The sequence below is a fragment of the Pseudophryne corroboree genome, chromosome 3 (genome assembly GCF_028390025.1).
Source record: "Pseudophryne corroboree isolate aPseCor3 chromosome 3, aPseCor3.hap2, whole genome shotgun sequence".
Classification (NCBI taxonomy): domain Eukaryota; kingdom Metazoa; phylum Chordata; class Amphibia; order Anura; family Myobatrachidae; genus Pseudophryne; species Pseudophryne corroboree.
This window is the reverse complement of record NC_086446.1, coordinates 578,123,708-578,151,274: the sequence shown is the minus strand read 5'-3', so window position 1 is coordinate 578,151,274 and position 27,567 is coordinate 578,123,708. Positions and strand designations below refer to the sequence as shown.

Genomic DNA, 27,567 nt, shown 5'->3' with positions numbered 1-27,567 from the left:
AGAGGACTGCGCTTACCCCTCCACTGGTCCGCCTGCCGTGATCGGAGCTCAACCCCGATCAGGCAGCGTATGGTAACAGCACCCCGTGCAGCCAGTATCCCTGATACTGCAGCCTGTGCTGGTGCTCGGTGGCTGGGCTCAGTCAGTGGGCTGTGCAGCACTTCCTGGTACTGCAGCCTGTGCTGGTGCTCGGTGGCTGGGCTCAGTTAGTGGGCTGTGCAGTACTTCATGACTTCAAGCTCCGCCCACTGCATGACATCATGCAGGGGGCAGGCCAGGACTCGACACTGCTGCCAGCCATCCATGTCACACACTACTATACTGAGCAGAGGCAGGAAAAGGTAAGAGAGAGAGAAGTAACATGGGAGGGAAAGTGAAAGGGGGAACGTAAGGAATGAGTGCAGTTGAGGAACAGTAATGCACCTGAGATAGACAGGTAGGTGATTAAGGTATGTTAGAAAAGTAAAGAAAGATACTGTGAGAGATTAGAAAAGAAGACAAGCATGTGATATCAGAGATTCAGAGAGAGGCAGTTTTTGACCCTGTTTTTAAAAATGAGTGGGCCCTGCAGGACGTGCTGTGCAGTCAGTCTCTCACCGCTGGCAGCGATCTTATCCAATCGCTGCCTGAGACCAACGTCCTCCCCTCTGTGCCCACCAACGCACAGCATAACGCTCTACAATTTAAATCAGGTGTGCGTCGGGGGAGAGCTTGCTTCCCTTTGTCCCACACAGCATCTGTATCTGACCTGCACTGTATCCCACCCACACTGTGTCCTACCCACACTGTATCCCACCTGCACTGTATCCCTCCCGCACTGTATCCGTCCCACATTGTATCCCACCCGCACTGTATCCCTCCCGCACTGTATCCGTCCCACATTGTATCCCACCTGCACTGTATCCGTCCCACACTGTATCCCACCCGCACTGTATCCGTCCCACACTGTATCCATCCCACATTGTATCCCACCCGTACTGTATCCCTCCCGCACTGTATCCGTCCCACACTGTATCCCACCCGCACTGTATCCCACCCGCACTGTATCGGTCCCGCACTGTATCGGTCCCACACTGATCCGTCCCACACTGTATGTCAGATGATGCAGGAAGAGCTGCTCAAGAGGCTGTTGTGAATGTGCAGGTGGCGGTGCAGCAGGTCAGTGTACCCATCCAGTGTCTGCCCCTTCTCCAGCTCTGTGTCCCCACCATTACTGATCCCCATCCCAGTGTCTCCCTGCCTTCCCTCCCCAAACAGCCCACTGCACCGATCCCAGTACCCTCCCACCTAGAACCTTCAGTCCAGTCCAGTGGCGGGCTGGCCAGGGGGGCAGAGTGCCAGGTGCACCCTGGGCTGTGCTATCGCCACGGGACGCAGCCTACTCCATTGCAAAAGGGCACAGGTGGTCCAGTGTGCGCGGCGGCAGCCATGTGGGCTCTCTTACTGTGTGTCCTACAGGGCTACAGAAGCCCTGTAGGACACAATTAAAAGATACGCAATCTGTGATACGGCTGTACGCTGCTGTGCATAGGCGGCCATATCACATGAGGGGACTGTTTGCTATGGCTCTATGCACTGTACAGCAAGTGGCGGGGGGCGGCAGCAGGAGTGAGGTACTGACTGTGCTCAGTATATTAGTGACACAGCGACCATCCTGCTAGCGGCCTTGTCACCCTGACCCACCCTTCACAGATTACATAGGTGACCATGCCCCTATTGCTCATTAATACGTCCCCAGCAGGGTTAGGGGTAGTGTGTGTGGGGAGCAGGTGCAGGGTAGGGAGTTGTGTAGTGTGCACGGGGCGCGGGTGCAGGGTTAGTGGTAGTGTAGTGTGTACGGGGAGCGGGTGCAGAGTTAGGGGTAGTGTGTACGGGGAGCTGGTGCAGGATTAGGGGTAGTGTAGTGTGTACGGGGAGCGGGTGCAGGATTAGGAGTAGTGGAGTGTGTACGGGGAGCTGGTGCAGGATTAGGGGTAGTGTAGTGTGTACGGGGAGCGGGTGCAGGGTTAGGGGTAGTGTAGTGTGTGCGGAGAGCGGATGCAGGGTTAGGGGTAGTGTAGTGTGTACGGGGAGCTGGTGCAGGATTAGGGGTAGTATAGTGTGTATGGGGAGCGGGTGCAGGGTTAGGGGTAGTGTAGTGTGTGCGGGGAGCGGATGCAGGGTTAGGGGTAGTATAGTGTGTACGGGGAGCTGGTGCAGGATTAGGGGTAGTGTAGTGTGTACGGGGAGCGGGTGCAGGGTTAGGGGTAGTGTAGTGTGTGCGGGGAGCGGGTGTGACTAATGAAGCTAATTGGAAACTTCAAATTATATTCTGTCTGTTTTTGTTTTGTTTTTTGTATCCTGGTTTTTACCATATTCGTTAATGCATATTTATTTTTTTTACATGGTAGTGGCATGTTAAAAGAAACTGAAAATGCATATTAGAAAAAACCATAGCAGTACATGCTCATTAATGAGTTTAGTCATAGGATAGTATTTTGTAAATGTTCTGGGGGAAAAATTTCCATGTGGATTGGACTGCCACCACTAACAGGTCTACGGATGGTGTGATGGTTAGCTTTGCTGCCTTACAGCACTAAAGTCATGGGTTTGATTCCCACCATGTCCCTAACTGCGTGGAGTTTGTATATTCTCCCCATACTGGCGTGGGTTTCCTCCCACAATCCAAATACCGTATATACTGGTACGTTAGCTCGCAGCATAAAAATAAACCATAGTTAGGTAGGTGGGTAGCTATGCCCTCCATGGTGCTAGCCACACCACACCCCCATATTGGTAGTCACACCCCCACCACACTGGTCACACCCCCTGCAACGGCGCACAATAGGCCCTTCATAAATTACAGCTCCAGGCCCATGAGGACCTTAATCTGGCACTGCATACACACATAGTACACATGCACACAGCAAACATACATACATACCTTATATTACATGCACACAGCATATATACATATATACACACACTGTGATGACACACACCATTAAGAGGAAGCATGCCATCCATCCAATCACATGCTACTCACCACACAAACTGCTGCAGTATGTGGGACAGCATGACACATGATTCACCCGGCCAGAATAATTTATTATGGCCTACTGGCCCCATCTTCACCAGGCTGCTTGCAGAGTCAGTGGAGATTGAGACAGCGGCAGCCGCTGCCTGCTCTCACCTGGACCGCTCTGTTTCAAAGAAGACTCAGGCAGTGACAGGCACATCCATCGCTGCAGCTCCCCCTACAGGCAGCCAGCCGCCTGTCAGTGTAGGGAGCTGCAGCAGCCGTGTGTTGTATAAACACAATAAAAAAAAAAAAAAAACATCGTTCAGCAGCGCTGATGATCGTCGGTCAGGGGGGGTTTCTAGATACTCGGAAACCCCCCCTGCGTGCGCGTATGGTTGTGGAAAACGATATGTCGGTAAGACGAAGCGCACCTTAAAATTGCACATATTAGAACATACGCGTAATATTTTACATAAGGTAGAAAATCACAGTGTCCCCCGTCATTTTACAGAATGTGCCAACTCCAGTTTGAAAGGGTTCAGGTTTAAGGCGATAGAAAAAATTATTAGATGATAGAAAAGGGGATCTGTTAAAAAAGCTCTCTCAGAGAGAAACTTACTGGATATATACCCTAAACACATTTGCACCACAAGGACTTAATGAAGGATGTGATATTGTTCCGTTTTTACATGAGTGACCTGTCTGTTTGAGCTCAATGAGATCCATAAGTGTCAGCGGCTGAGTCCCGACCTGTGGATTTCAAATAATGAGCCCAGACTTAGAGGTTAAAATGCATTGAATCAATAGTATTCCGATTATGGGAGATCAAGGACTTATGACTAATAGTTACTTGTTAATGTTCGGAAGTTCTATCTGTTGGATTGCGGTTTCGTTTAAAGTCTAGAAAAAATCTTTTTGGTCCGACTGTAGTATTATGTCTGCCTTGTATTATCTATCTATATATATATATATCTATATATATATATATCTATATATATATATATATATATATATATATATATATATTCTTTAGGATGTATTTTTTAGTAATCATTGAGTATTGATATATGCTCTTTTATTAATTAATGATTTTAATAAATAGATAGATGGAATTACATTTCATACAGATGTTGTGAATAAATTAGTGATAAGCACCGGACATTTTTCGGGTTTTGTGTTTTGGTTTTTGATTCGGTTCCGTGGCCGTGTTTTGGATTTGGACGTGTTTTGGCAAAACCTCCCTGAAAATTTTTTGTCGGATTCGGGTGTGTTTTGGATTCGGGTGTTTTTTTTACAAAAAACCCTCAAAAACAGCTTAAATCATAGAATTTAGGGGTCATTTTGATCCCATAGTATTATTAACCTCAATAACCATAATTTACACTCATTTTCAGTCTATTCTGAACACCTCACAATATTATTTTTAGTCTTAAAATTTGCACCGAGGTCGCTGGATGGCTAAGCTAAGCGACCCAAGTGGCCGACACAAACACCTGGCCCATCTAGGAGTGGCACTGCAGTGTCAGGCAGGATGGCACTTCAAAAAAATTGTCCCCAAACAGCACATGATGCAAAGAAAAGAGGGGCACCAAGGTCGCTGTGTGACTAAGCTAAGCGACCCAAGTGGCCAACACAAACACCTGGCCCATCTAGGAGTGGCACTGCAGTGTCAGGCAGGATGGCACTTCAAAAAAATTGTCCCCAAACAGCACATGATGCAAAGAAAAAAAGAGGCGCACCAAGGTCGCTGTGTGACTAAGCTAAGCGACCCAAGTGGCCGACACAAACACCTGGCCCATCTAGGAGTGGCACTGCAGTGTCAGGCAGGATGGCACTTCAAAAAAATTGTCCCCAAACAGCACATGATGCAAAGAAAAAAAGAGGCGCACCAAGGTCACTGTGTGACTAAGCTAAGCGACACAAGTGGCCGACACAAACACCTGGCCCATCTAGGAGTGGCACTGCAGTGTCAGGCAGGATGGCACTTCAAAAAAATTGTCCCCAAACAGCACATGATGCAAAGAAAAATGAAAGAAAAAAGAGGTGCAAGATGGAATTGTCCTTGGGCCCTCCCACCCACCCTTATGTTGTATAAACATAAGACATGCACACTTTAACAAACCCATCATTTCAGCGACAGGGTCTGCCACACGACTGTGACTTAAATGACTGGTTGGTTTGGGCCCCCACCAAAAAAAGAAGCAATCAATCTCTCCTTGCACAAACTGGCTCTACAGAGGCAAGATGTCCACCTCATCATCATCCTCCGATTCCTCACCCCTTTCACTGTGTACATCCCCCTCCTCACAGATTATTAATTCGTCCCCACTGGAATCCACCATCTCAGGTCTCTGTGTACTTTCTGGAGGCAATTGCTGCTGGTGAATGTCTCCACGGAGGAATTGATTATAATTCATTTTGATGAACATCATCTTCTCCACATTTTCTGGAAGTAACCTCGTGCGCCGATTGCTGACAAGGTGAGCGGCTGCACTAAACACTTTCGGAGTACACACTGGAGGGAGGGCAACTTAGGTAGAATAAAGCCAGTTTGTGCAAGGGCCTCCAAATTGCCTCTTTTTCCTGCCAGTATACGTACGGACTGTCTGATGTGCCTACTTGGATGCGGTCACTCATATAATCCTCCACCATTCTTTCAATGGTGAGAGAATCATATGCAGTGACAGTAGACGACATGTCAGTAATCGTTGGCAGGTCCTTCAGTCCGGACCAGATGTCAGCACTCGCTCCAGACTGCCCTGCATCACCGCCAGCGGGTGGGCTCGGAATTCTTAGCCTTTTTCTCGCACCCCCAGTTGCGGGAGAATGTGAAGGAGGAGATGTTGACGGGTCACGTTCCGCTTGACTTGACAATTTTCTCACCAGCAGGTCTTTGAACCTCTGCAGACTTGTGTCTGCCAGAAAAAGAGATACAACGTAGGTTTTAAATCTAGGATCGAGCACGGTGGCCAAAATGTAGTGCTCTGATTTCAACAGATTGACCACCCGTGAATCCTGGTTAAGCGAATTAAGGGCTCCATCCACAAGTCCCACATGCCTAGCGGAATCGCTCTGTTTTAGCTCCTCCTTCAATGTCTCCAGCTTCTTTTGCAAAAGCCTGATGAGGGGAATGACCTGACTCAGGCTGGCAGTGTCTGAACTGACTTCACGTGTGGCAAGTTCAAAGGGTTGCAGAACCTTGCACAACGTTGAAATCATTCTCCACTGTGCTTGATTCAGGTGCATTCCCCCTCCTTTGCCTATATCGTGGGCAGATGTATAGGCTTGAATGGCCTTTTGCTGCTCCTCCATCCTCTGAAGCATATAGAGGGTTGAATTCCACCTCGTTACCACCTCTTGCTTCAGATGATGGCAAGTTCAGGAATGTTTAATGGTGCTCCAGTCTTCGGCACGCGGTGGCTGAATGCCGAAAGTGGCCCGCAATTCTTCGGGCCACCGACAGCATCTCTTGCACGCCCCTTTCGTTTTTTAAATAATTCTGCACCACCAAATTCAATGTATGTGCAAAACATGGGACGTGCTGGAATTTGCCCACTTGTAATGCACGCACAATATTGGTGGCGTTGTCCGATGTCACAAATCCCCAGGAGAGTCCAATTGGGGTAAGCCATTCTGCGATGATGTTCCTCAGTTTCCGTAAGAGGTTGTCAGCTGTGTGCCTCTTATGGAAATCGGTGATACAAAGCGTAGCCTGCCTAGGAACGAGTTGGCGTTTGCGAGATGCTGCTACTGGTACCGCCGCTGCTGTTCTTGCTACGGGAGGCAATACATCTACCCAGTGGGCTGTCACAGTCATATAGTCCTGAGTCTGCCCTGCTCCACTTGTCCACATGTCCGTGGTTAAGTGGACATTGGGTACAACTGCATTTTTTAGGACACTGGTGACTCTTTTTCTGAGGTCTGTGTACATTTTCGGTATCACCTGCCTAGAGAAATGGAACCTAGATGGTATTTGGTACCGGGGACACAGTACCTCAATCAAGTCTCTAGTTGCCTCTGAATTAACGGTGGATACCGGAACCACGTTTCTCACCGCCCAGGCTGCCAAGGCCTCAGTTATCCGCTTTGCAGCAGGATGACTGCTGTGATATTTCATCTTCCTCGCAAAGGACTGTTGGACAGTCAATTGCTTACTGGAAGTAGTACAAGTGGTCTTCCGACTTCCCCTCTGGGATGACGATCGACTCCCAGCAGCAACAACAGCAGTGCCAGCAGCAGTAGGCGTTACACTCAAGGATGCATCGGAGGATTCCCAGGCAGGAGAGGACTCGTCAGACTTGCCAGACTTGCCAGTGACATGGCCTGCAGGAATATTGGCTTTCCTATGTAAGGAGGAAATTGACACTGAGGGAGTTGGTGGTGTGGTTTGCAGGAGCTTGGTTACAAGAGGAAGGGATTTAGTTGTCAGTGGACTGCTTCCGCTGTCACCCAAAGTTTTTGAACTTGTCACTGACTTCTGATGAATGCGGCCCAGGTGACGTATAAGGGAGGATGTTCCTAGGTGGTTAACGTCCTTACCCCTACGTATTACAGCTTGACAAAGGCAACACACGGCTTGACACCTGTTGTCCGCATTTGTGTTGAAATAATTCCACACCGAAGAGCTGATTTTTTTTTGTATTTTGACCAGGCATGTCAATGGCCATATTCGTCCCACGGACAACAGGTGTCTCGCCGGGTGCCTGACTTAAACAAACCACCTCACCATCAGAATCCTCCTTGTCAATTTCCTCCCCAGCACCAGCAACACCCATATCCTCATCCTGGTGTACTTCAACAGTGACATCTTCAATTTGACTATCAGGAACTGGACTGCGGGTGCTCCTTCCAGCACTTGCAGGGGACGTGCAAATGGTGGAAGGCGCAAGCTCTTCCCGTCCAGTGTTGGGAAGGTCAGGCATCGCAACCGACACAATTGGACTCTCCTTGGGGATTTGTGATTTCGAAGAACGCACAGTTCTTTGCTGTGCTTTTGCCAGCTTAAGTCTTTTAATTTTTCTAGCGAGAGGATGAGTGCTTCCATCCTCATGTGAAGCTGAACCACTAGCCATGAACATAGGCCAGGGCCTCAGCCGTTCCTTGCTACTCTGTGTCGTAAATGGCATATTGGCAAGTTTACGCTTCTCCTCAGACGCTTTCAATTTAGATTTTTGGGTCATTTTACTGAGCTTTTGTTTTTTGGATTTTACATGCTCTCTACTATGACATTGGGCATCGGCCTTGGCAGACGACGTTGATGGCATTTCATCGTCTCGGCCATGAGTAGTGGCAGCAGCTTCAGCACGAGGTGGAAGTGGATCTTGATCTTTCCCTATTTTTACCTCCACATTTTTGTTCTCCATTTTTTAATGTGTGGAATTATATGCCAGTATCAATAGCAATGGCCTACTACTATATATACTGCGCACAACTGAAATGCACCACAGGTATAGATGGATAGTATACTTGACACAGAGGTAGGTACAGCAGTGGCCTACTGTACCGTAATGCTATATATTATATACTGGTGGTCAGCAAACTGTGCAAAACTGAAATGCACCACAGGTATGGATGGATAGTATACTTGACGACACAGAGGTAGGTACAGCAGTGGCCTACTGTACCGTAATGCTATATATTATATACTGGTAGTCAGCAAACTGTGCAAAACTGAAATGCACCACAGGTATGGATGGATAGTATACTTGACGACACAGAGGTAGGTACAGCAGTGGCCTTCTGTACCGTAATGCTATATATTATATACTGGTGGTCAGCAAACTGTGCAAAACTGAAATGCACCACAGGTATGGATGGATAGTATACTTGACGACACAGAGGTAGGTACAGCAGTGGCCTACTGTACCGTAATGCTATATATTATATACTGGTGGTCAGCAAACTGTGCAAAACTGAAATGCACCACAAGTATGGATGGATAGTATACTTGACGACACAGAGGTAGGTACAGCAGTGGCCTACTGTACCGTAATGCTATATATTATATACTGGTGGTCAGCAAACTGTGCAAAACTGAAATGCACCACAGGTATGGATGGATAGTATACTTGACGACACAGAGGTAGGTACAGCAGTGGCCTACTGTACCGTAATGCTATATATTATATACTGGTGGTCAGCAAACTGTGCAAAACTGAAATGCACCACAGGTATGGATGGATAGTATACTTGACGACACAGAGGTAGGTACAGCAGTGGCCTTCTGTACCGTAATGCTATATATTATATACTGGTGGTCAGCAAACTGTGCAAAACTGAAATGCACCACAGGTTTGGATGGATAGTATACTTGACGACACAGAGGTAGGTACAGCAGTGGCCTTCTGTACCGTACTCCTATATATTATATACTGGTGGTCAGCAAAATTATGCACTGTACTCCTACTATATACTACAATGCAGCACAGATATGGAGTGTTTTTCAGGCAGACAACGTATACTGGTGGTCACTGTCAGCAAAACTCTGCACTGTACTCCTCCTATATAATACTGCTGCCCCCCAGTCCCCACAATTAAGCAGTGTGAGCACAGATATATGCAGCACACTGAGCACAGATATGGAGCGTTTTTCAGTCAGACAACGTATACTGGTGGTCACTGTCAGCAAAACTCTGCACTGTACTCCTCCTATATAATACTGCTGGTCCCCAGTCCCCACAATTAAGCAGTGTGAGCACAGATATATGCAGCACACTGAGCACAGATAACGGATAAGGAGCGTTTTTTTCAGGCAGAGAACGGATAAAACTGGTGGTCACTGATCAGCAAAACTCTGCACTGTACTCCTCCTATATTAATAATACAAAGCAAGCACAAATATTTGCATCAACAATGAGTAAAAACGGAGAGGAAGCCAGCCACGTCCTCTCCCTAACATTTCCAATGCACGAGTGAAAATGGCGGTGACGCGCGGCTGCTTATATAGAATCCGAATCTCGCGAGAATCCGACAGCGGGATGATGACGTTCGGGCGCGCTCGTGTTAACCGAGCCATACGGGAGAATCCGAGTATGCCTCGGACCCGTGTAAAATGGGTGAAGTTCGGGGGGGTTCGGTTTCCGAGGAATCGAACCCGCTCATCACTAGAATAAATGTGTGTTTTTTATAAAGGTTTGTAAAGTGCAGCACACTGATCTGATCCCAATTTACTATCGGACTTGGGGAGGTTTGTTAACCTCATTTGGTTACAAGATATATAGCTAGGTACTAATAAAATGATTAAAAGTTAATGTTGGTTAATGTCACGTAAGGAAATTCAAGTTTGTTAGAGTTGGGATAGATTAGTGCGCTACACTCTGTTATGAGTTATGTTGTTGTGAATTGTTGTAATGGTGGAAATTCAAATATAGCTAAACCTGTCTCTCATTTTAAAACTGGTGTGAAAGTGTTAAATTGTAATGAAGGGTATAGATACGCGTTGGGTGTGGCTACACACCGTGGGCGTTGTGACGTCAGCTGCTGGAACCGGAGCCAGTGCAGTGGAATCAGCGAGACTGAGCAGAGCAGAGCCGTGACGGTTTTTAAACCTATGCCGTGTTTGTTATCCAAAACTGAAATGTACGTTACTATTGGATTTTTATTATAAAGATATTACTTTTAACTTACAAGTGCGCTCTCCTAATTTCCTAGCGTGTGTGTGTGTGTGTGTGTGTGTGTGTGTGTGTGAGATTATCTCAGTAGAGGAACCAAAAATGTGTGATTTTGAATTTTGGATAAGGGATACTCAACCTGTACTCTATTTTCTACTTTCTCTATTCTGCTTTATGATTTAACAGGAATTAAGGACCATGGACTGATTTGCTCCCAGCAATATGCCAGAAGTTATGACACACCTAAGGCACACCAGTTTTTCATTCAAACAATAACTGGATCAGCTTCTTTATTCACACCTACAGCTTGGTGTGAGTTGTTAGGATTGTAGATGTAATGAAAAGGAGTAGCTTAATATTTGCTTGCACAATCATTTTATGCCTGAATAAAGATTGGAGTGGAAGCAAACACATAAAAATACCATTTATCATTGGCTATGTATTATCTTGATATATGTATTTGTTCTAGAACATTGCAGTCAACCAGATAAGCTGCATGTCTTCATATACTCTACTGTGGTCATCAGCTTTCCTGAATCCTACTTAATTTATATTTTTGTTAAAAGATGGGCTTTTGAATATAGCTGTATGATACACCCCTGAGTACTCCTGCTTTTCTACATATACAGTGCTGACCAATTTTTTTTTCACTTCATGGGCCATGTAGAAAAGCAGAAGACGAGTATATGTGGAACCACACTCCAGATTTGCTTCTGTTTGGTCTTACTATTGGCTCCATTCACATCTACCGAAGATCTTTTGGCAGGGTACATGACCCTCAGCTTATCAGGGAGCTCGAACCCCCTTTATAGCAGGGACCTGCAGAATAATTGCCTCTTTGCAGACTCCATCTTTCCAAGGGCTTTCCAAGGGCAATCAGCAAAATGTTTTTAAGGCCAAAATAACAATTTGTAAGAAGATCATACCTCCTAGATATGCTGTAAATATCTTCAATATGCTAAGATATAAATGTGTTGCTGTAATATCTAATAGCTGATTAGTATCCAACTGATGAATTTCTCCATTGACTGGACATTTTCTCATAGAACCTGCAGTATAAGCACTTATCAAAGCTTTGCTTCTTAATGCGTTACCATTGTGGGCTACTGTTAGGGAACTCTAGCACAATAAGTGTGAGACCCCTAGAGCCAGTGAGAGGGTCTCTTGCCAATAACAGCCCCACATGCACTCCGGTACTTAGGGGGCCACCTTGGCTTAAATCTCTAGCAGTAGAGGCTCACACAATAAGCTGGAGACCACAAGGTAATAAACCTGGAGTGTAGCAGCTGCAAGGCAAGAATTGTTTGGAGGTAGACTGGATACAGGATGACTTGGGGGTTAATAGAAAACAGATTTAGGATGGTTTAACTGAAGACAAATGTGAAGCAAGTATGAAATATGTATCTAACACACAGAATCAAGGGTGTAGCTACCATAGGTGCAGGGAGTGCAGCTGCTATGGGGCCCACCTTCCCTGTCAAAGTTACACGTTGGGTGGTACGTAGAGGTCCTTTCAAACTTTTTCCTTGGGGCCTGCAATATATCTAGGTACAGTATGCCCCTGGACCTGCACATTGTAGTGTGGCATAAAATGAACTAGAGGGCATTTTAATGTCATATTGTTATATAATATGAACCGGGGCACTATAATGAGGCACCATATGAACTAAAATGATGTAGGGCACTATTCACTACCTCAGAAAATGATGTAGGGCACTATTATGGGGCATAAAATTAACTGTGGCAGAGAAGTGTCTCTCTAGAAGCATTGGGACAGGGGCCCCTTCAAAAAGTTGCTATGGGGCCCACAACGTTCTGGCTACGCCCCTGCACAAAACCCCACCTCTCAAATCCTGTGTTTGCCCCTACTGACCTACACATTTAGAGACAGGTTTATTCTTTCTATATGGTCTATGCCACAGACTAAACTTTTGTATTTTGATTCTGCATTGTCATCTTTTTCCTGTCTGTACTGTAGAACATTCCTTACACAGCAGGAATGACCTGTTTTACAGTAGGTGGGTGGTAGCAGCTGTAGCACGCTGAGAAACTAGAGGTGTGGCAGCATGGGTTAATGTGCTTTGCATATGAATCAAGCCAGGCAGGCACAACCACTGTGATCTATGTATTGTATATGTAATTCTTCTATGTGGATATAGAAGCTCTATGTTATATGGGGCTGTTGCTGCTTGATATGTTTATCTGAATTCATGAATGAAGAATGAATAATTCACTGACTCAAAACACTAAAATATAAAACAGTTTATTTTAAATGAATGCTACAAACTATAAAACATAATTTGTAGAGCAGATGATAACATATTCAAGCATTATTTCCAAATAAAACAAAAATACTTTTTATTACTATATATGTACACAATTTACATTACAGAGAATATAACCTTATCAAATCTATAGTGAAACATTAACAATCCTGTATTAGAAATTGGGACATTTCACAACTCTCTAATAAAACAAGCTGATCATGAGAGAATCCCATTTCTTCATTCAGTAATCTCTATGTAGGAAGACAACAGGCTGCCACATTAGACTAGTCACTGGCCAGTGGAGCTCTCTGCTCACTTTTTGATTTATATATACTTTTGATTTTGTCTCTACAGGGCTCCAGCCCTTTTCTATGTAACCATTTACATGTTTTATCATGATGAAGCTAACTTACCTCTTTATAGAGCAGCATGAATTCTAGAGTGACAGGAAACATAATTTAATAATACAGGTTGAGTATCCCATATCAAAATATTCCGAAATACGGAATATTCCGAAATACGGATTTTTTTGAGTGAGACTGAGATAGTGAAACCTTTGTTTTCTGATGGCTCAATGTACACAGACTTTGTTTAATTCACAAAGTTATTTACAATATCTCATTAAATGACCTTCAGGCTGTGTGTATAAGGTGTATATGAAACAGAAATGAATTGTGTGAATGTACACACACTGTTTAATGCACAAAGTTATTAAAAATATTGGCTAAAATTACCTTCAGGCTGTGTGTATAAGGTGTATATGTAACATAAATGCATTCTGTGCTTAGACTTAAGTCCCATCACCATGATATCTCGTTTTGGTTCACAATTATTCCAAAATAACATTTTGGATAAGGGATACTCAACCTGTATAATTTAATTCAAAACACAAAATGCCTAATATATAATTTAGGGGCATATTTATTATCTGGTTTATTAATTATCGGGTATTTTTTTTTATTACAGAATAAAAAATGAAAGATCTCCCGAATGTATAGACAGGGACTGGAGCCTGTCCCTGCAATGTGTTAGAAGTGAAGTGATGGCAAATGTGATCACTTCCCTTCTTTTGCAATTGAAAATGGGGGATCATTGTCCCCTGTAGATACATTCCGGGGATACTTATTACTTGCGGGCATTCAACCAAAATGGGTGTTTTTAGGGGATAGTCTGCAAATATACCCTTATGAATAATGTTCTATCCCATATCATCCTATCAGAGCTGGGTCATGCACAGCACTTGGTAAATGTCCAGTTAGGCTTACACTACGTTAACACTGGTGCTTTTATCTAGTATGCAAGTGTGAATTGGAGCTGTCCTGGAGAGTGAAAAATGATAAATATATCACCTTCCTCTACCTTTCATACGCCAACACTCCCTGCACAGTGCTCACCAGCTAGTATTCCCCATAAAGGTATTATTGCAGTTTTATTTGTGAATGGCCCTAATCAGAATATTTAATTAACAAAAAAAGCGACAATTAATAAAGAATTAGCACCGCAAAAAACCCCCCACTTCCTCCCAGATTGTTATAAATTTAAAAATTGAGACACAATTACTAAAATTAATTTGTATGCTAATTGTAACTGGATAACTTTTTAAAAGTAGATATTCATTACTAAACTAAACATACACCAACACTGAAACCTCCCTTTCCACTCCCACCAAAAGCAACTAGAAAACACAAAAACCCTCAAGAAAAATGTCCCCTCTATCATGAATAAATACAATATATATATATATATATATATATATAGAATCAATTATGATAATGTGGTAATCTTTAAAACTAAAACACAATGGACTCCAATAGCAAATCGCACTTTACAGACAACAAATAAATGGAGGTTTTATGGAAGTCAGAACAAACAGAGGAGCAATATTCTAGCACCAATTGACTTTTTACCTTTTTCATTTTTTCTCCTAAATATGTTCAGTTAACCATCATTTATGGTTTCAGTGAATCATACGAGCGAAGGGTGCCTCTTTGGCGCTGTGATATTTATAATGGGTGCAGTGTGTGCGGGACACACACCACACACCCTGCACCCATTTTTTCAATATTTACCCTCTGGAGTCCCGCGTCACAGTAGCACGCTGCAGAAATCACTGGGAAAATGGTGTTTCATGCATGCACAATAAGAAAATCACTTGAAAAATGTCTATCGCGCCATTTACCCAGATGCCTGCGAAAGCGCACTTGACTCTGGGACAGGGGACCTAGCGCCCAGAGACAATAGCGCTGCTGGCTAGAGAGGAGGGGGCACAGAAGAAGACTGTACATGGGTCTCCACCTCTCTGAAGAAGCCTCGTGGGGTTAATGTTTATTTTTAAATTGAGCAAAGTATTTCTAGAAATCTGGTATCAGCTAAATTGCAACTGAAAGGAGAAAATTGTGTCAAATTAAAATTAAAGGCTAAAAAGTGATCTCAACATTCTTTAGAGGAAGGAATGCCCCTATACATAGTATATCTCTTCTCCATCACTTTATTAAAAAATGCTGCTCTACAAAATGAAATCTTGGGATGGATTACCATCACATGGTTTGCCAATGCCGCCGATAATTGGCGGCATTACCTGCCTTCATCCAACTCCTCCTTATGTAAACATGTACCCTTCCACAGACAATACCATCTTGCACCACAATGCACCTACTCTGCACTGAGCAAGGAATTCCTGGCCAACTCCTCCTTATCTAGCAAAATCATTTAATGGTGCCAAACAGGTTAAACAATCACACTACAATGAATGTATAAATAATTGATTACATTTGTTTGTTCAATCAGAGCAGGTACTAATAACTTTGTCAATGTTTTGATTAAGTGAAAATAAAAAGACAAAAGATTGAGAGTACACAAAAATATATGTTAATAAAAAATAAAATAAAATGAATGTTAATGTCTAAAAGATGTAGAAAATTGTTTCTCCATGTATCTGATATAAGGCACTTGTAAAATGTATATGGCCTGTCAAGCAGTAAAATATAGTTTGCATCAGTAGTGTATTTATGTTACCACTCAAGTGTTACATATTGTAAGAGTATTGTTGAAAAATGTGTCTGTTGTCATATTATACCTGAAATTTACCTACAAAGTGAGATATTTATCATAATGCTTCTATAAGACATGATACATGTACAAGAAAGCTTATATCTCCACATAATTATTATTATTACAACGCATATTTCATTAACATGTTAAACATTGAACACTGTATAAAATAATTACCCCCAATCCTTTAGACTGTAAGCTCTCAAGAGCAGGGTTCTCCACCCTCTTGGTTCTGCCCCTATGTGCTCTCACTTAAGGTGGCCATACACTTATGCGACTTCTCGGAGGGGAGAAGTCACATACGATTACCCTTGAACCACCTGGCAGCTTCATGGCAGCAGATCTGTGTATGATACATTGTATGCATCCCTTTTGCATACAATGCATCGTATGCGACCCAAGCCAAGGCTGCCGGTACGATATGTAAAGGTGATATAGTATGCTGCGCTCAATTTATGTTCAGCAGCTCACTATTTAAAAATAATAACAATAAGGAAAAAGGAATGCGCGGTGATTCTGGGACTTGTAGTGCGGGAAAAGGGAGCAGGAAAGAGGGGTTTAGGCAAACTGGGAAGAGGTTAAAAACAATATAAAAAACAAGTGTGAAATAAAAATGTGATACAATGAAAGAAAAAGGGAGAAAAATTGAAACATTTGCAAAGTTGTAGCGGTGGGAGTTAAAAAAGGAAGGGGCTTCACTGCATGCCCATCTGGGCTAAAGTCATTTGTATGTACTGACCCTGGGTTAGATGCATCATCGCTTGGAAAGAGATAAAATGGAGAGTGAAAAAGTGGCAGCCAATCAGGTCCTAACTACCATGTCACAGACTGTGTTTGAAAAATGGCAGTTAGGAGCTGATTGGGTGATACTTTTTCACTCTCCATTTTATCACTTTCCAAGCGATGATGCATCTGGCCCCCTGTCTTCGCCAATGGGAAGATAGGGTAAGACAGGGGGCCAGATGCATCATCGCTTGGAAAGTGATAAAATGGAGAGTGAAAAAGTATCACCCAATCAGCTCCTAACTGCCATTTTTCAAACACAGTCTGTGACATGGTTGTTAGGACCTGATTGGCTGCCACTTTTTCACTCTCCATTTTATCTCTTTCCAAGCGATGATGCATCTGGCCCCCTGTCTTACCCTATCTTCCCATTGGCGGTATTTGCAATACCGCTATGTCTCTACGGGAGAGCTTTGGGACCTCTGCGGCGGCTGCTGGGTGACATCAGATTTCAGACTCTTGGTAGTGTTCTCTCCCGCCCGCTTCTGCTGTCACCAACGCGTTTGCCCGTATTTATTATTTGTTACTTTTTGAGTGCTACTCTTAATAAGTGTATCATTTTGTTGTATAATTATTTCAATGTTTGATTTTTAAGCCTGTGCTGGTGGCACCATATAAATAATATCTAATAATTATAAAACCATGGTAGGAGTCCTTCACATGTTTGGATATGTTAACAAGAGTAGAATGCAGACACCTCCAGTTTTCAGGCTAGGTTGACTACTAGTCATCTTGGCAACCAGTTTTCCAATAAGTGACATTTTCATTTGTCTGTCGGTTAATTATCTAGTAGGAATATGTGGTTTAGATTACTGCACACTAATGGCAATACTGGCAAGTAGATATTTAAGAATTTAAAAAGTGTCACTAACATAAAATGCAATCCCTGGTCACATTTATCTAGGGAAATGTATGATGGCAAGCTAGTAATCGATGTATGATTAATCATCCTTACTTTTTGGTTGGCGTTTGTAGTAAGACTTATAAAAGAAGCTGCAGAAAAGTATCAGGTAACTTAAATACATCAGAGTTGACCAGAATATATTCTCCACTGTACTTGAACATGTCCCATCCTGCCTCCACTTATATACTAGAACATTGACAAAAGTGCCCATCACCATTTGCAAGATCTGGGTGATGGTGATGAACATGGCACAAGGCCTTGGCACACGTATCCTGGCGGCTCTCAGGGTGTAGTAGGAGTACATGAAGGCATGGACAGTATAGTTCATGGTCATAAACCATCCTCCTCCAGCTACCATGTCCTTATAGGTGTACCAGGTGTAGAGCAGCACTGTAATGTGATGATACCAGTGAAGGAAGATCAGCTTTTGTTTGCGTAGTACAATGAACAAAGTGTCACCTGTGAAGGGAGGAATAGAGAAAACATTAATGTAGGGAGTAATGCACCATAGTGTACACAGTTGTTATACTCATATACAGTAAGCTGGAGATGGTGTAGGCACAGTTGGAAGCTTTGAAGTCAAAGCTGATGAGAATGAAATTGTGGCAAACATGTGAATATCGTTGCTGTATTAAGATTTGACATTTCCCCATGGCATTTTGAGTGCCAGCACCCTAAATAGCAGCTATATACTCTACATGCTCATATCATAAAACTCTCATTGTGAGCGAAGTCTCTCCAAACTCTGGGGCAGATGTATTAACCTGGAGAAGGCATAAGGATGTGATAAACCAGTGATATGTGCAAGGTGATAAAGGCACCAGCCACTCAGCTCCTAACTGTTAATTTACATATTGGATCTGATTGGCTGGTGTGTTTATCACCTTGCACATATCACTGGTTTATCACTTCCTTACGCCTTCTCCAGGTTAATACATCTGCCCCATTGTGCAGTTTCATGGAACTTGCATAGAAAAGTTTGTAACAATGAGCATACAAACATGTACACACACACACACACACACACACACACACACACACACACACACACACACACACACACACACACACACGTGCTCATGCTAATAGAATTAATGGCTGCCAGGCAACAGGCAATCAGAGACTCCATACAAAGCAAAACCAAATTAGTGGTAGACAGAAAAGGTGTTCACAAAAACATAATGCACATGTGGACTCCTGCAGCTGCTAGGAAATATGAGAAGCCTGTAATAAATAAATTTTTAGTGATAGTTACAGGGTAGAATATTAAATACAATGCAGTAAATCTGTGCCTTGCAATCAATATGCACACAAATGATCAGCCCCGATAGCAACATTTAGGGGAACCAGGTGATTTTGTCCGCACCTCTTGGTGGTCTCCGCTCTACTCATTTCAGCAATATTGGTACATGTGTAGTGAAACTGTACAGTGGGGATGTAATTGGATAGCAAAGCTTATGAAGGTTATGTGAGCGGTTCCCAAACTTGGTCTTCAAGGCACTCTAACAGTCCAGGTTATCCATGCTTAACCACAGGTGACATGATTAGTACCTCAGTCAGTTTGATTATACCATCCATGCACAAGCATGTCTATCCTTAAAACCTGGACAGTTAGGATGCCTTGGAAACCTTGGGGCAGATGTATTAAGCTTAGAGAAGTGATAAAGCAGTGATAAAGAAGTGATAAGTGGAAGACGATAACGCACCAGCAAAAAAGCTCTTACTGTCATTTTTCAAACCGGTTATGTTTGGCTGGCTGGTACGTTATCACCTTCTGCTTATCACTGCTTTATCAGTGTTTTATCAGTTCTCCAGGCTTAATACATCTGCACCTGGGCCAGTTTGGGAACCCTGTCATAGTCTTTAAAAATATAGCTTCTGGAGAGTCCATGGCTCAGTGGGTTGGTAAGATTCACTATTTCTGCTGAGAGATATTTAGAACAGTGGCATATCTATAATAGATGCAGTGAGTACATGGGTCCCTGTAGTCCACGGGGGGCCACACCGCGCTCCCATTATTTTAATACTCACCTCTCAGGAGTCGGCCGCCAGCGGCAGCATTTATCCACAAATCTCTGGGTAAATGGTGCTGCACCCATTTTCCCGGAGTTTTGCGCAGTAAGGAAAACTCTGGGAAAATGTCCATCTCACCATTTTCACTGAGATTTGCACATGTGCAATACAGTCTGTACTCCCTAGTGCTCAGACTCTATTGTGCTGCTGGGTGCTAGTTGCAGAAGAGGGTCAAATATAAAATACTTTTACTTACATACAAGGCTATTAACCAAACTGCACCATCATACATCTCCTCAGTCATCTCAAAATATCTCCCTACCAGACCTCTCCGCTCTGCACAAGATCTGCGTCTCTCATCCACATGTATTACCTGTTCCCACTCAAAATTACAGGACTTTACCCGGGCTTCACCCACTCTGTGGAATGCACTCCCACGCACAATAAGACTCTCCTCTAGTCTCCAAACCTTTAAACGTTCTCTGAAAACTCATCTCTTTAGACAAGCCTACCAAATTCCAGACCCACACACATAACCTTCAATGCTTCCCTATCCAGTTACATCCCCTCTGTACCGTCCACATAACCTCACATTTTGTCTTCCAACATTGCTGGGTGATCATATCATACAACCCACTAAGAACCTAGCAATCTGGGGAACCATTATGTAACAGGTAGCATCTATCCTTGTGTATCAATGCCTATTTCCCTATAGATTGTAAGCTTGCGAGCAGGGCTCTCCTACCTCTATGTCTGTCTGTCTTTGCCCAGTTTTGTTCTATAACTGTTGTTCTAATTGTAAAACGCAACGGAATATGATGCGCTATATAAGAAACTGCTAATAAATAATAAATAGGGGGCCAGACGGAGGAGGTTGCACACGGGCCTCCTCCTCTGTTAAAACATCCATGATTTAGAAGGTGTATTTTGATTTACTGAAACAACTGGAAATTCCAGGAATAAAGAGGCACCAAGTAAGCAGCTGATTAACGTTATACCTGTGACATAAACATGGTTACATTTAAAACCAGAAGGTATAGCATCAGTCCAAACAGCTAAAAAAAAACAGTTTTTTTGCATCTTATTATTAAATAATACAGCAATGGGTGGAGTATTGGATACAGCTGATGAAAAGTGCTCTCACATTTACAGGAGACAATTCAATTGCAGGCTACAAAATGTACCGCTGAACAGCCTGCAATTTTTGCCTGTGCATATATCAACCATATACAATATGCTCAACTTTGCCACTTTTCCTGCATACCTCCATGGGTTGAGAAGAAAAAGTACTAATGTTACTAGCTGCCATGTGCTGTTCCCGGAAAGGCGTATCACATAGGAGTTCCGGAAAAGCATATCACATAGGAGTTCCGGAAAGGCGCATCACATAGGAGTTCCGGAAAGGCGTATCACATGAATTGCCTGCTATTAACTAATGTTGCTGCCTGTGATGTTCCAAAATAGCATATACTGTAGTGGCCAAACCATTAATTGCATCGACAATATGTAGTGGCTTTCTGTCTGGAGTTCCACCAGTACAACTAAGAATGTAAAACACTGCTCTTGCTTATAATGCTTTGTTACCTGGAAATTAGCTTGACTAGTTCAAGATAGTTAGAAAGTGTCTGTTTGTTTAGCCTTCAAAGTAGAGTAGCTTTCTGTCACATGCTGTGCCTGCACTAAAAAGGTTGGGTGAACTTTGTCTGTGGATATCAATAAATCTTAGTGATTTTGTCTGGCAGCAGGGCTAAGTTGTATGTGGACCCTGTGCTGTCATGTTACAATACATGGTGCAGGGTAGTTAATGAACACGCTTCCAACACTCTGCTAAAGGTTTTGTCTGCCATTTAGCTATCTGTGCTTAGCAACACATGTTTGTACAATCCCTAAAGCATAACACAGCATACTTGCTGACTTTTTACCCAGGTTGTCCAGGAGGTGCTGGAGGGGGAGGTCAGTTGCGAGGTGCGAGGGAAGCGATGCCTTGAAGCGCGCATTCAAGCCCCCTCTTCCCCCCCCCCCCCCCTTTCCACACTGCCACAAATCACTACATTGTTCAGTGGATGATATGGCCACAATGCTGTGAGTCACTGCAAATCAAGTCATTAAACCGCTCAGTGGAAGTGGGCAGATATTTGGAGAAGGAAAAAAAAAAAACTAGAGGGCGCTGAGGTGTTAGATGCAGTTGTTCAGAATACCATCCACAAAATTAAGGATGTCTCTGAAAGAAACATCCTTGTTGTACGGAATGCAAGTGGTGGCTGCAGAGTTTACAGTATAAGTCACACTTTCATCTGAAGGGACAGAAAACGGGTATTGGTGGAGGTTGGGGGCAGTAGGCTGAAGTTTTGCCTAGGGTGCCAGGAAACCTTGCAGTGACCCTGGCTATACTAGTACATTGCATTTTGGAACTTTAAATCAAGTTTATCATTTTCCATTCCTTCTTGCAGCACAAAATGGGTTTTAAAGGTGGAACTTTTATATCAGGTATCTGATGTGACAGCAAACTGTAAATTACTCCATAGATAATCAATCAGACTTAACATTAGTCTTTCACATATTTGGTGACATTGTATGGAGGTGATTTCCAGTGGGACACTGCATGGAACCATAAAAATAATAAGAACAAAAGCTAGTGGGTACATTTGTAGTCTATCAAGCTCTGCAACCAATCTCCACACCCACAGTGTAAAGTCTTTTTCCCAACCTTGCTGTTCTAATGGCTAAAATACAGTTAATCAAATTCCTTATAGTGTGCATTTAATTCTGGCTTTGGTACAAGCCCATCACATCTGTTACATTGTGCCGTGGGGACCATACAGCTTGGGGCCCTGTAAGCTATTCTGTGGATATTTGGATGTTCTTTTATATGTAAAACGTTTAGAATAGGGATAAAGAACAGTCTAAAGAAATTACAAAGGTTCCTCCTTTCTATTACACCGCAGAGAATTCTGGCTATGACAGAAATGTATGACCAGTTCTTCTGCATTCCTAAAAAATGTTTTTGTGATACAGCCTAACAGAAACTTTACCTGTGGGAAGACACAACATAATGAGTCTTAAAGCAACAACTTGAGATTAGACTGAACTATCCTGAATGTCTTTTTAGTTCACCACAGCTCTTTATCAGCGCATTTTCTCATCACCCCGGTACATATCTAAGGGTGAATTTGGAAGAAACAACTTCCAACCCCGATGTACACACATCCTGACGTGCACCTCTAGAAATGTGGAAATACTGTATAGTCACCAATGTAAAAGTCTTTGCTCTGGGGCTGTAGGTTACCAGAGTTCACACTGATTGTGCTCTAGAAGTCATCCACTTTAAACTCACAGATACTTTCTTTTTCAGCTGCATATATCTTTGGAATAAACATAAGATTTAGAAGAAGATTAAAAGTATATCTGATGGAAAGATGAAGGCAGCGTAACACTGATGTAGTGCCCTGGACTTACCAAGCTCTGGGACTTTGCTAAGGACAAAGGCATATGCCCAGAATTTGCTGACAGGTGCACGGTAAAATCCACTGTCACATACCGACTCCTTGAAACCACTGGAGAGGAGTGTATTACTCATGTACCAACCAGTACGGATTGCCCCAATTATACTGCAAATAAAAAAATAAAATAGAAGCAATTATACCAATATTTATGTGTACATATAATTTAATATCAAAGTTTACAAAAGTTGACTTTTTTATATACTTTTTTAAATGTGTCTGTTCATATTTTCCTGTTTGTTAATTTCTTATACCTGGTACATGAATCAAAAAGGTACTGATAATAGTGAGTGGTTGACAAAGCTAATTAATGGCGGAGGCATAAATTGGCAACAAAAGCTCTGATTTATATTAGTGATGTGCACCGGAAATTTTTCGGGTTTTGTGTTTTGGTTTTGGATTCGGTTCCGCGGACGTGTTTTGGATTCGGACGCGTTTTGGCAAAACCTCCCTGAAATTTTTTTGTCGGATTCGGGTGTGTTTTGGATTCGGGTGTTTTTTTACAAAAAACCCTCAAAAACAGCTTAAATCAGAATTTGGGAGTCATTTTAATCCCATAGTATTATTAACCTCAATAACCACAATTTACACTCATTTTCAGTCTATTCTGAACACCTCACACCTCACACCTCACAATATTATTTTTAGTCCTAAAATTTGCACCGAGGTCGCTGGATGGCTAAGCTAAGCGACACAAGTGGCCGACACAAACACCTGGCCCATCTAGGAGTGGCACTGCAGTGTCAGGCAGGATGGCACTTCAAAAAAATTGTCCCCAAACAGCACATGATGCAAAGAAAAAAAGAGGCGCACCAAGGTCGCTGTGTGACTAAGCTAAGCGACACAAGTGGCCGACACAAACACCTGGCCCGTCTAGGAGTGGCACTGCAGTGTCAGACAGGATGGCACTTCAAAAAAATAGTCCCCAAACAGCACATGATGCAAAGAAAAAAAGAGGCGCAATGAGGTAGCTGTGTGACTAAGCTAAGCGACCCAAGTGGCCGACACAAACACCTGGCCCATCTAGGAGTGGCACTGCAGTGTCAGACAGGATGGCACTTCAAAAAAATTGTCCCCAAACAGCACATGATGCAAAGAAAAAAAGGCGCACCAAGGTCGCTGTGTGACTAAGCTAAGCGACACAAGTGGCCGACACAAACACCTGGCCCATCAAGGAGTGGCACTGCAGTGTCAGGCAGGATGGCACTTCAAAAAAATTGTCCCCAAACAGCACATGATGCATAGAAAAATGAAAGAAAAAAGAGGTGCAAGGTGGAATTGTCCTTGGGCCCTCCCACCCACCGTTATGTTGTATAAACAGGACATGCACACTTTAACGAACCCATCATTTCAGCGACAGGGTCTGCCACACGACTGTGACTGAAATGACTGGTTGGTTTGGGCCCCCACCAAAAAAGAAGCAATCAATCTCTCCTTGCACAAACTGGCTCTACAGAGGCAAGATGTCCACCTCATCATCATCCTCCGATTCCTCACCCCTTTCACTGTGTACATCCCCCTCACAGATTATTAATTCGTCCCCACTGGAATCCACCATCTCAGGTCCCTGTGTACTTTCTGGAGGCAATTGCTGGTGAATGTCTCCACGGAGGAATTGATTATACAGGTTGAGTATCCCATATCCAAATATTCCGAAATACGGACTTTTTTTTTTAGTGAGAGTGAGACAGTGAAACCTTTGTTTTCTGATGGCTCAATGTATACAAACTTTGTTTAGTACACAAAGTTATTAAAAATATTGTATTAAATGACCTTCAGGCTGTGTGTATAAGGTGTATTTGAAACATAAATGAATTGTGTGACTGTACACACACTTTGTTTAATGCAGAAAGTTACAAAAAATATTGGCTACAATGACCTTAAGGCTGTGTGTATAAGGTGTATATGTAACATAAATGCATTCTGTGCTTAGATTTAGGTCCCAACACCATGATATCTCATTATGGTATGCAATTATTCCAAAATACGGAAAAATCCCATATCCAAAATACCTCTGGTCCCAAGCATTTTGGATAAGGGATACTCAACCTGTAATTCATTTTGATGAACATCATCTTCTCCACATTTTCTGGAAGAAACCTCGTACGCCGATTGCTGACAAGGTGAGCGGCTGGACCAAACACCCTTTCGGAGTACACACTGGAGGGAGGGCAACTTAGGTAGAATAAAGCCAGTTTGTGCAAGGGCCTCCAAATTGCCTCTTTTTGCTGCCAGTATACGTACTGGCAAGTCTGACTTGCCTACTTGGATGCGGTCACTCATATAATCCTCCACCATTCTTTCAATGGTGACAGAATCATATGCAGTTACAGTAGACGACATGTCAGTAATCGTTGCCAGGTCCTTCAGTCCGGACCAGATGTCAGCACTCGCTCTAGACTGCCCTGCATCGCCAGCGGGTGGGCTCGGAATTCTTAGCCTTTTCCTCGCACCCCCAGTTACGGGAGAATGTGAAGGAGGAGCTGTTGACGTGTCACGTTCCGCTTGACTTGACAATTTTCTCACCTTTGAACCTCTGCAGACTTGTGTCTGCCGGAAAGAGAGATACAACGTAGGTTTTAAATCTAGGATCGAGCACGGTGGCCAAAATGTAGTGCTCTGATTTCAACAGATTGACCACCCGTGAATCCTGGTTAAGCGAATTAAGGGCTCCATCCACAAGTCCCACATGCCTAGCGGAATCGCTCTGTTTTAGCCCCTCCTTCAATGTCTCCAGCTTCTTCTGCAAAAGCCTGATGAGGGGAATGACCTGACTCAGGCTGGCAGTGTCTGAACTGACTTCACGTGTGGCAAGTTCAAAGGGTTGCAGAACCTTGCACAACGTTGAAATCATTCTCCACTGTGCTTGATTCAGGTGCTTTCCCCCTCCTTTGCCTATATCGTGGGCAGATGTATAGGCTTGAATGGCCTTTTGCTGCTCCTCCATCCTCTGAAGCATATAGAGGGTTGAATTCCACCTCGTTACCACCTCTTGCTTCAGATGATGACAGGGCAGGTTCAGGATTGTTTGCTGGTGCTCCAGTCTTCGGCACGCGGTGGCTGAATGCCGAAAGTGGCCCGCAATTCTTCGGGCCACCGACAGCATCTCTTGCACGCCCCTGTCGTTTTTTAAATAATTCTGCACCACCAAATTCAATGTATGTGCAAAACATTGGACGTGCTGGAATTTTCCCAGATGTAATGCACGCACAATATTGCTGGCGTTGTCCGATGTCACAAATCCCCAGGAGAGTCCAATTGGGGTAAGCCTTTCTTCGATGATGTTCCTCAGTTTCCGTAAGAGGTTGTCAGCTGTGTGCCTTTTATGGAAAGCGGTGATACAAAGCGTAGCCTGTCTAGGAACTAGTTGGCGTTTGCGAGATGCTGCTACTGGTGCCGCCGCTGCTGTTCTTGCTGCGGGAGGCAATACATCTACCCAGTGGGCTGTCACAGTCATATAGTCCTGAGTCTGCCCTGCTCCACTTGTCCACATGTCCGTGGTTAAGTGGACATTGGGTACAACTGCATTTTTTAGGACACTGGTGACTCTTTTTCTGACGTCTGTGTACATTTTCGGTATCGCCTGCCTAGAGAAATGGAACCTAGATGGTATTTGGTACCAGGGACACAGTACCTCAAACAAGTCTCTTGTTGCCTCTGAATTAACGGTGGATACCGGAACCACGTTTCTCACCACCCATCTGACAAGACCTGAGTTATCCACTTGGCAGCAGAATGACTGCTGTGATATTTCATCTTCCTCGCAAAGGACTGTTGGACAGTCAATTGCTTACTGGAAGTAGTACAAGTGGTCTTCCGACTTCCCCTCTGGGATGACGATCGACTCCCAGCAGCAACAACAGCAGCACCAGCAGCAGTAGGCGTTACACTCAAGGATGCATCGGAGGATTCCCACGCAGGAGAGGACTCGTCAGACTTGCCAGTGACATGGCCTGCAGGACTATTGGCTTTCCTGTGTAAGGTGGAAATTGACACTGAGGGAGTTGGTGGTGTGGTTTGCAGGAGCTTGGTTACAAGAGGAAGGGATTTAGTGGTCAGTGGACTGCTTCCGCTGTCATCCAAAGTTTTTGAACTTGTCACTGACTTCTGATGAATGCGGACCAGGTGACGTATAAGGGAGGATGTTCCTAGGTGGTTAACGTCCTTACCCCTACTTATTACAGCTTGACAAAGGCAACAAATGGCTTGACACCTGTTGTCCGCATTTGTGTTGAAATAATTCCACACCGAAGAGGTGATTTTTTTGTATTTTTACCAGGCATGTCAATGGCCATATTCGTCCCACGGACAACAGGTGTCTCCCCGGGTGCCTGACTTAAACAAACCACCTCACCATCAGAATCCTCCTTGTCAATTTCCTCCCCAGCGCCAGCAACACCCATATCCTCATCCTGGTGTACTTCAACAGTGACATCTT

At 43.7% G+C, this 27,567-nt stretch overlaps 1 protein-coding gene and 1 long non-coding RNA gene across 3 annotated transcripts in view; one reads left to right on the top strand and one right to left on the bottom strand.

Moving 5' to 3' along the window:
- The window catches only part of LOC135056344 (uncharacterized), a 106,360-nt gene extending 83,270 nt beyond the window's left edge, over positions 1 to 23,090 (top strand). Inside the window, exon 5 of one of the 2 annotated variants that reach the window (XR_010243953.1) lies at positions 22,982 to 23,090. This is a non-coding gene — a long non-coding RNA (uncharacterized LOC135056344). Of the gene's footprint in view, positions 1 to 10,797; positions 10,905 to 22,981 lie in introns of those variants that run through there. The other variant, XR_010243955.1, reaches the window with a different exon arrangement.
- The window catches only part of ELOVL3 (ELOVL fatty acid elongase 3), a 31,101-nt gene continuing 20,560 nt past the window's right edge, over positions 17,027 to 27,567 (bottom strand). Inside the window, exons 3-4 of the mRNA XM_063961383.1 lie at positions 23,086 to 23,237; positions 17,027 to 18,075 (exon numbers count right to left, since the gene is read on the bottom strand). Coding sequence (XP_063817453.1) covers positions 17,654 to 18,075; positions 23,086 to 23,237 — 574 coding nt within the window. The 3' untranslated portion in view covers positions 17,027 to 17,653. The remainder of the gene's footprint in view (positions 18,076 to 23,085; positions 23,238 to 27,567) is intronic.